We start from the raw sequence: 9,869 nt of genomic DNA on the forward strand, positions 1-9,869 counted from the left end.
TCTGCCTTAAATTTTTTGCTGTTTCAATTTTGTTCCAGGACCATAATAATGAAATGTGAACTGCTCTCAGTAACTTTGAGATTTATGTTTTTTCCCCCACAGATATTAGTTTACCCAAATCTGCAACAATATGCTACACTGCAGCTCTACTGAAGGCCAGGGGTGTGTCTGATAAGTAAGTCTTGGTTCAGTCCACTCCTACCTAAATGTCATTCCCCACACATGACCTGGGAAAAATCATATAGAACGATAAAACATAATTTATTTTTCTGAAAGATGGGAAAGTATGCTCATTTGTGTGCATAATTGCAGTTCCAGGGCTGTGGCAGGTTTAGGCCTCTTGCTGTACCTGCCCTCACACGGTCCCTGTTCCCCCCGCAGGTTCTCTCCCGAGGCTGCCTCTCGGCGGGGCTTGAGCACGGCAGAGATGAACGCGGTAGAAGCCATACACAGAGCGGTGGAGTTCAACCCACACGTACCCAAAGTGAGCACCGCTGCCATTCCGCCCAGCGTCCGCAGCGCTCCTGAGCGGCTGACTGACCCAGTCTCCCTCTGCCCCTCTCCTCCAGTACCTCTTAGAAATGAAAAGCCTGATCCTGCCTCCGGAGCACATCCTGAAGCGCGGTGACAGCGAGGCCCTGGCCTACACCTTCTTCCACCTACAGCACTGGAAGAGGGTGGAGGGAGCCCTCAACCTGCTGCACTGCACCTGGGAGGGCAGTGAGTACACCATTACTTCACCCAGTGCTGTTCACACTCCCTATTACCTCACCTAGTGCTGTTTACACTTTCTCTATTACTTCACCTAGTGCTGTTCACACTTTCTCTATTACCTCACCTAGTGCTGTTTACACTTTCTCTATTACCTCACCTAGTGCTGTTCACACTTTCTCTATTACCTCACCTAATGCTGTTCACACTTTCTCTATTACCTCACCTAGTGCTGTTCACACTTTCTCTATTACCTCACCTAATGCTGTTCACACTTTCTCTATTACCTCACCTAGTTACATCACTTTCTCAAGATTGCACCACAGGTTGTTATTTTTGTTTGATTGTGCATTATTATATCACTCATTGTGACTGCATTGGCTAAGTGTGTCACTGTTAATTCTGCCCCCAGCTTTCAGAATGATTCCCTACCCTCTGGAAAAAGGCCACTTGTTCTACCCCTACCCCATCTGCACAGAGACAGCCGACAGAGAACTGCTACCAAGTAAGAGATTCTCCGAGAATGTTTTAGCTTGGACTTGCTGCATTTATTTTTCATGTTCAATTTTTTATATGCATATGCTATGTCCTCATGCTGGTTATTTAACATATATTGGGCACAGGGTGTTCCCTAGTAGTTTATAGCCATTTCCATCCCACGGGTAGGTACAATAGGTATACATTTGGGCTGGTCCTAATTTGCCCCCTAGTCATTCCACCTACACACTACCCATTCATGCAAGCCACCACGCAGTCGAGGGTGTGTCCCCATAGAAACTGAGCCAAATGTCAGCATGGGGGTGTGAGTGAATTAAGTCAGTCAAACCCCCTCCAGATTAAGGCAATTAAAGTGCTGGCATAAAATGAAGGGTTTTTTGCCTGGGTTACTAAGTGCTGTTGTGATTCCAAATGAAAACATTTGAGAGAGAAAACTTCCCACACACAGCAGAAGACACGAATGCTCAATCATCATTATTGATATGAAAATAATTATTAACTAATATTAAATAACTAAGCATTCCGTGGTTGCCATAATAACACATTCAAATCATGTGTTTTCGAGAACTTTGAAATTCACTCCAATATAAATTATGCCTCTACATTACATTACATTAATGGCATTTGGCAGATGCTCTTATCCAGAGCGACGTACAGTTGATTAGACTAAGCAGGAGACAAGCCTCTCCTGGAGCAGTGCAGGGTTAAGGGCCTCTCTCAAGGGCCAACCAGGCTACACCATCAACTTTCCGGGTCCCAATTGTGCACCTTAGCCACTAGACTACATGCTACTTTATATGGACAAAACTTGGAAAAACTACATGGCAGTTGCTTTGTTTGCCATCTTGCCTACAGGGACTGCAAAGCAAACCAGTAAAGCTCAGAAGTACTTATAAGGCTCATGAGTGAGAGCAGGGCTGTTCTTATAGGAAGGCCCAGTGCGGCCCGTTGGGGCTGGAAGTGAGAATTACAGACATTTGCAGGTTTCTACGGCTGGTAGAGGAGTATCCCCCTGGTACCTCCCATTATTACTAATAGTACTGTTTTATTAGTGGTAGTGTTGGGCTATTCCTCTTGTAGTTGTTGTAATGCTTGTCATTGTATTTTAACTGCATAAAATATACTGCATGCTTTCATGTGCTTAACTTATACACTTTTGAAGGCTTCTTGATGAATTACCAAAAGTTGTCATTATTGCCCAGTTTTTGATGTACAAGTCACAAGCACTGGGTTCATGCTTAAAATAGGCATTCTCAGGATGAAGACTCAACATCTAGTGTTGTGTTCCATGCGACTTGCTGTAACTAAGAAATAAAATAGTCGATACGTAATGAATTGCTCAACATTTAGTGTTTTGTAGCTGGTTCTACTCTAATACCGATATAATGCAACGAAGGTGTCTGCTTCTCAGAAATAGCTGGTGCCAGGGTTTAAAGCAGCCATCCACTGTCAACACTGTAACTGTGGCAACTGATGGACGCTGACATTCCATCTCCACGGCAGATTAATTGTGGGGGCGCAAAGTGATGAAGGATGCAGTGCGTCCCAGAACTGAGTGACCCGTTGCGTTATGTTTTCAGCACTTTTAATTGAATGTCACTCAAAACCGGGGTGGAGTAGTTACGGTGAGAATTGGGACCGGCTCGTCTGGGGGTCGAGAGCGCTGTTTGCATCCCTGATGGGGGTGACATCACTCCTGTTTTTCTAACTTAGCAATCGTGTCTAGACGCTTAATACCATCAGTGGTAATATGGCTGCACTTTATGTACTGCATGTACAAGTGTAGGTATTTCATTGGTTTGTTGTTTTGCTGTACTGTAGGTAGGTAGTTGAGTCTTGTTGTTTTTTTTGGATACTGTATATGTAACCAACTGGTGTGATCTTGCCTTTACATAAGGTACAGTAGGTGCAGTTGAGCTGTATAGACATTGTTGTGTGCTGTACATTGTAGTGTGTAGCTAGCGTGACTCCGTAGTGGGTGTAGTTGTGTAGTGTAATTTGAATGTATTCTATGTAATAGAGTACAGATGAAAGGTAGTTGGTAGAGTGGAGTGTAAATTGACTCTCCTGGCTGTGGGTTGACTGTATTGTATGTACGGTTGTAGAGTGGTGTAGTTTTATTGCAGTTGGTGTAGTGATGCAGACCGTAGTGTGTATAATTAACCCTGTCCTCCTCCTTTGCTGTGTGTAAGCAGTGTTCCATGAGGTGTCAGTGTACCCGAAAAAGGAGCTGCCCTTCTTCATCCTCTTCACCGCTGGCCTCTGCTCCTTCACCGCCATGCTGGCCCTCCTCACACACCAGTTCCCCGAGCTCATGGGCGTCTTCGCTAAAGCTGTGAGTTTCACAATAACCAAACCAAACAATCTCTCAAGAGTCATCTGCACTAGCACAGAATCCCTTATGATTACCATGCAATCTACAAGAGTATAGGCAATTAGTGTCCCTTGTGACAATCATGCAATCTGTAAGTATACTCCCTTAGCAATGTCCCTCACGATAACCGTCCACACTGAGTACCTGCGAGACTTTGCTCTGAACTACAGAATCCCAACTGCAGTAGCCCATTATCAATTAGTCATGTACAGACTTTGCGGTGCATGCAAATGTGAGGACGTGAGGTATGTATGCTAGTGCTAACGGCTGTGGTGTTGTCTGTGCAGTTCCTCAGCACACTGTTTGCGCCGCTGAACTTCATTATGGAGAAGGTGGAGAGCGTCCTACCATCCAGCTTGTGGCACCAGCTGACACGCATCTGAGACTCGAATGAACTGCTGACACCTTTATGCCAAGGTCACGGAGTCTTGCGGACTACAAAGTGGGGCATGATGGGAGAAAGGGAAAATGGAATAATAACAGTTTGATCCTTTGGCTTTTTTTCTCATGTAAACCTGTTTTTGTTGTACAAAAAAAGGTGATCATTTGCCTTCATACAAAAAAGCTGGAAAAATGGACAACAAAAATAAAGACTTTTGTGTATTGCTGCAATGCAGTGGGTTTCCTTTTGGCATTATCCTTTTGGACCTGGAAGTGAAGCTCTTGGTTGGGTACTGGAGGCTCACAGATGTTGCTGTTGCTGTTGTTGTTGTTGTTGTTGTTGTTGTTGTTGTATGGTGATGCCTGTGCATTTGTTTAGCAGTATCACTGCAATAGGATCTTCTTTGGCATTGTCCTGAAGATTTCCAGACAGGATGGTTCCCATTTTAATTCCTGTCAACACAGGCCCACTAACAGTATTTTATGGTTGATTTTGGCTTTATGAAGCCATAGGCATAATAAATCAGTGGTGATGGTAGCACACTATCATCTCTTTTGAACCAGAGATTCTATCAAAATACTTTTGAGGTTCCAGATATTCATAGGCAATTGAGCCTCATACCTTTTACTTATTTTTGTTGTCATGGTAACCTTTTGAGCCTGAATTTTATTTTTTATTTTTAGTGAAAGCTATGGAGTAATCCCCCCCCCCCATTCCCATTTCTTCTACAACCAACATTTTACCATTAGTTCACTATACAGTATCATGTCATTGCTTTCTAATTGTTTACATAAACTATAAACTTTATTTTAAATTACATAGTTTATATTTACACATGGCATACATTTTCAGATGCTCTTTTCTGGGTACAAGAATGCGTCAATAAATACATTTGTGAGTGATGAATGAAATGGCAGAAAAACAAAAACTTTGGCAAAACACTGCTGGACATTGTTTCAGGTGTTTGTGACTGTCAAATTCAGCTGTAAGACAGTTGTTTGTACAATATTCTTCAGTCTTGGGGATGGCTGTCCAATGTGGGAACATTGTGAAGCACATGGAAGACTTAGTGCTTGCATTCCCTCAAGTGAGTTTGAGTCCAACTGCAGGTTCACCATCCTGTTAGCTGACCCTGAGTGAAAAGGGTGCGGGTCACATCTGCCCCAGCCAGGGGGCGCTGTCCTGGGCCTTGCAGGTATGGACGTCCACCACCTCGTGGCAGTCCCGGCACCGGACAGCACAGCACCAATGGAACTTGCACTCGCACTTGGTCGTGCGGCTGACCCTGGAGGTGTCATAGCCCCGCCCGCAGCACATGACCTCACAGCTGTCCACGCCCCTCGAAGTCCTGTTGCAGACACGCCCACCCGTGCCCACTGAGCCTGTGGAGAGATGGACCAATGTTGGGGTCAGGTCTTAAGGGTAACTCGATGGAGTCTTAATACCCCTTTCCCACAGGCGAGCTGGAACCAGGCTGGCTCATTTAGTTCAGGTTCTGATTGTTTTCAGTTTTCCTTTTTTGTTTCAGTCTGTGTGTTGCTAGTGAGGGCCACTGTAATATAGAATCTACAATGATGGGTCAAATGATTCTGCCTAGTAATGAATCTTAGAGCTGAATGGTATATAAAATCAAGCACTTTGACTGCTGTACAAGAGGCCTGCATATACAAAATGCCCTATGTCTGTCTTAAAAGTCAAGCCTCAATTTCAGCTTTTTTTTTTTTTTTCTCCATGTGAAATGTGAAGCTTAGTTTCTCATCAATCCAGATTCCACGGTAATTATATGACTGAACCTTTCTGTATGCTCTGTCCACCCGAGGTAACAAGTGCATGATTCTCCCTGAGTTTGAAGTTAAAGAAGATCATGCACTTAGTCTTGGAGGCATTTATGACAATCTCAGGTCATACAAGTTCTGCTGGATAATATCAAAAGCATTTTTACAGCCACTATTATACTACTGCTATAAGCATAGACAATGATATCATCTGCATGGAAATGCTAATATGTTTGCCAATATAGTTAATATAAATAATAAATAACAGTGGTCCTAAAATGGATCCCTGCAGCACTCCTGAAAACAGCTCTAGTATCTCGCTACTAAACCTATTTAGCAAAGGCTGCATACATACCATGCATACTATTAGAGGGAAACAATATTATTGTTGCATTACAATTATTATTAAAGAAATCATCCAAGCTAAATATCACTTTTAGGCAGAAGCAATGAGATTTATATTCAGCTATGAAGAGGTGGTGGAGGTGTGTCTCAAATGGTGGAAAAGTGTATGTTCTAGACATGACCAACCTCCTCAAATATTCAACCTCGTGAGAGAGATTGTGGGCAGGCTTCAGAACGCCAGGGGCCCTGGGGTGGGATTTATTACTATCTGAGGAGAGATCAGGTTTCAGCTGCGCAAAAGCGTGTCACGTGCCTGAAACGCAGCGTCACCTGAGTGCTCATGTCATCCCCCGGCCCCTCCGCTACCCAAAAAGTACTTTTCCATTTCTCAACGTATAGTAGTACTGCAATTTCCTCCCGAATACCCCAATATGCCAGCTGATAGTCAGAAACTTCTACAAATTTCACAAACATCCTTCAACACATACTGTACAAAACCTGTCTGGGCCAACTATTTCAGCTTTCTCCAGAAAGGAAACTATCCATAATGACTACTAAGCGTTTTAATGAAATCAAAGATGGGCCTACCCGATTCCAAGTCACGAACACAGTAGTCCGGCGAGTTCTCAAAGTACACAAGGTCGCTCTTGGTGGGCCTCTTGTACTTCCGGTAGGCACGGCTGAAGCCTGTACCATACTGGTTCATGACCACCTGGACGGCCCCATTGTACTTCATACGCAGGTACTCCCCCGTGTGGCGAAAGTCCGCCATGGCAAGCCAGCACGTCCTCACCGTGCAGGAGCCACTCACACCGTGACATTTACACTCCAGATTCATGAAGCGCTTCACTGCCTGCCGGAGAACGGAAATTGAGAATTTTTTAATAATGCCGATAAACAAAAACAGGACAATGTGCAGAACTGAATTAGTTGCATACTGATGTTAGTTAGTTTTGACCAGAGGTGAAAAATCCAGGTTCAAAAAGTAAAGGTCCTCCCGAGTATTTTGTTCCATCCACATGGATTTACAAATTGGCACAATTCTAAAGCCAGGACGTAGAACTCATTAGTGAAATTAGAGTTCATGGGTGGAACAAACACTCTGAATTTTACTTTCTGACCTCGTTTATACACGACATATGACTCTTGTGAATAAAATGAGGGCTCGGGATGTGGTGTTAGTGTGTTAGAGTGTGTGTGTGTGTGTGTGTGTGTGTGTGTGTGTGTGTGTGTGTGTGTGTGTGTGTGTGTGTGTGTGTGAGTGAGCATACCTTCCTGCCTGCTCTGTTGTTGTGGAGGTTCATCAGCGCCCGGGCGTCCCTCTGCCTCCTCTCCTTGGCGTCGATGAAGGTCTGGGTGAATCTGAGGGCGTAGTCCACGTGGTCGCTGCAGCCGCCCCAGTCGAACGTGCCCTTGGCGTCCCGGGACGTGCCCTTCTTCTCTGGGTCACAGGAGCAGGACTCCAGCTCCCCCTGGCTGCAGGCGCGGGTCAGCGTGTGCACCACACCGGCGGAGGAGATGGCGTACACAAAGGCCGCCTCGCGACTGCCTGCCAAACCGGGGTGGGGGGAGCACCACACTCAGCGCCTTCTTCTGTTACGTGTCCATGTTTTAGCTCATATACAATCAAACTTTATTGTCTTAGCCAAACATGCTTATAGGTCATAGGTCTTGACCCCGTTTATTATTGACAAAAACACAGTGATCCATCCCCTATTCACACTCCATCCATTATACATTTATACAGCTGGATATTTACCAAACATTTTGGAAGAAAATGGCACGTGATTTGATCGTACAATCTCTAATTTACTCAGTCCCACCACAACCAATTGAACAGAGCAATGTATTTGACCACTTTTGTACAGTTTTCAAGCTGTTCACCATTTGGTATTTTTATTAATTCAACTAATGTTAAGATATCTAAAATTGTATTTGCAAAATTGTAATGAGGGTCCCCTTGATGCCTTTGAGACTGGATCAGAAATGGTTGAAAACTTGTGATCGAGTGAATCGTTTGTGTGTGCCTACAGAGTTCAACCACACTTGAAACACACTTTTAAGTGAGATAAAAAAGACCTGTGAAATGCCACCCCACTTCAATTGTCTTAAATGCTTGTTTTAACTTTGACAGTAAGTACATTCCCATGGTATGGCAGAGACATTCTGCCTGTCAGCTGCCTTTTCTAAGTCCCCCGTTAGACTCAGGGATTTGCAGGGCGGTCTATGGACAGCAAATGAGATTAAAATCAATAGATCAAATGTGACTTTAAAATGCAGTGTAACTTCAACACAACAGAATTCCCTTGGCTTTCGAGGGTACTTTGGTTTAAATTTCACACGAATATAAGATCATTTAAACGGCAGTGGATACATTTGAAAGACAATTTATTAGCTGTGTGTATCTCAATGGGGCAATATAGACTATAACAACGGAGCCCACCCAGTAAGTTATTTTGAAAATGAATCAATTTTGAAGCTACATTAAAACTAATGTATACATTGCAAAATATTCATCTTCACTTCTATGTCTGGCGAATTAATTATTTTCAGATAGGACTGTTAAATCGTGTTTAATGAAAACGGTTTGTTTGGTATTTAAATAGCCTACTTATTGTCTGACACAGCCTAGGCCTATGCCGTATAATACATTCAGTTTTTTCAGAGATAGAGCATTCCAAAAATCAAAAAGACCCTTAAAATTGGCAGATGAAAAGGATTTATATGTAGATATTGGACATTGGGCTGTAATAGGCTATATCTTACTGTTTCTGAAATATAAATGGGGCTACTGCGGTTAGATAGCCTATCCTATCATTCACGCCATAGCCTATAGCCAACATACAGGCGTCATTATTAGAATATTTTGTTGCGCTATATTACTTGCAGCGAATAAATAAATGAAATAAATAAATAACTCCATCTACCGATAGCCTACTCACTTCGAAGAAGAATTCTTCCGAACACAGTGTGGTCCCGCGCCATAGTACTGCAGTTCCAGCGGTGGTTACGGAATTGATACTGACATTCACCAATCCAGTCTCTAATCCCAGCCCCAATCGCTTGCATCATTTTCGGATGCTGGCGGCAAAGCTGGCGCTGTTTGTTAACTAATCCAGGGATGTTGTCGCACATCACCTGCGAACCTAGGGTGCCCATGTACCTGCAGAAAGATTAATCAAATTCCACTCCAACCGATCAGTTTGTGTTTGCAAGCAAAATTCAGCAAAACTATTCAGCAACACGTTCAATTTCATTTCCCTGTATGCATAGGGTTTACTTTGAATTTGGGCGCTTTCTGAATTAAAACAAGATACAACCACACCATACATTCACATGAAAAACGAATGCATAATAGAATTACTCGTTATGATTAAAGATGCTTACATTTTACACAAGCTCGGATAACTCGTCTCGAATAACTATTTATGCTACATTTTCACTGGATCCAATAAACCCCTCAAAACACTTGTATCATGCAGTAAGCTACATTGCATTGCCAATGGGCTATCTCCGTCATCATAGTATAAAGCTTTATTTATAACCCCTTAAGTCTTACAAAATAAATGCATAAACAGGCCTATATTCAGAGGATCCATACATTTTTTGCACTGATCACAGATTTGTGATACTCACCACCAAGATGCGTCGACCCTTGATATGAACGAACAGATTACTACAGAAATATAAAAACATATTCCAGTTGGCAATAAGTTCATATTACAACAACTGACTGAATCGGCATGCGTTCAGGCACCTGTTCTTAGTGCTTCCATTGGCAGGA

General features: G+C 43.2%; 2 protein-coding genes across 8 annotated transcripts in view; one reads left to right on the forward strand and one right to left on the reverse strand.

Moving 5' to 3' along the window:
* The window catches only part of LOC133135883 (suppressor of tumorigenicity 7 protein homolog), a 34,974-nt gene extending 30,779 nt beyond the window's left edge, over window positions 1–4,195 (forward strand). For 5 of the 7 annotated variants that reach the window (XM_061253211.1, XM_061253216.1, XM_061253217.1 and 2 more), the window contains 6 exons: window positions 103–175; window positions 382–484; window positions 570–720; window positions 1,124–1,216; window positions 3,402–3,544; window positions 3,871–4,195. In XM_061253211.1, coding sequence (XP_061109195.1) covers window positions 103–175; window positions 382–484; window positions 570–720; window positions 1,124–1,216; window positions 3,402–3,544; window positions 3,871–3,966 — 659 coding nt within the window. In that variant the 3' untranslated portion in view covers window positions 3,967–4,195. The remainder of the gene's footprint in view (window positions 1–102; window positions 176–381; window positions 485–569; window positions 721–1,123; window positions 1,217–3,401; window positions 3,545–3,870) is intronic. The other 2 variants (XM_061253213.1, XM_061253215.1) reach the window with 1 other exon arrangement.
* Window positions 4,196–4,917: 722 nt separating this feature from the next.
* wnt2 (wingless-type MMTV integration site family member 2) lies at window positions 4,918–9,804 on the reverse strand. Its single transcript, XM_061253219.1, has 5 exons — window positions 9,722–9,804; window positions 9,028–9,248; window positions 7,357–7,634; window positions 6,674–6,938; window positions 4,918–5,347 (listed from the first exon to the last, which is right to left on the reverse strand). The coding sequence occupies exons 1-5, from the start codon at window positions 9,802–9,804 to the stop codon at window positions 5,118–5,120; spliced, it is 1,077 nt and encodes a 358-aa protein (XP_061109203.1). The 3' UTR covers window positions 4,918–5,117.
* Between the last annotated feature and the right edge of the window lie 65 nt (window positions 9,805–9,869).

The sequence above is a fragment of the Conger conger genome, chromosome 8 (assembly GCF_963514075.1).
Source record: "Conger conger chromosome 8, fConCon1.1, whole genome shotgun sequence".
Classification (NCBI taxonomy): Eukaryota; Metazoa; Chordata; class Actinopteri; order Anguilliformes; family Congridae; genus Conger; species Conger conger.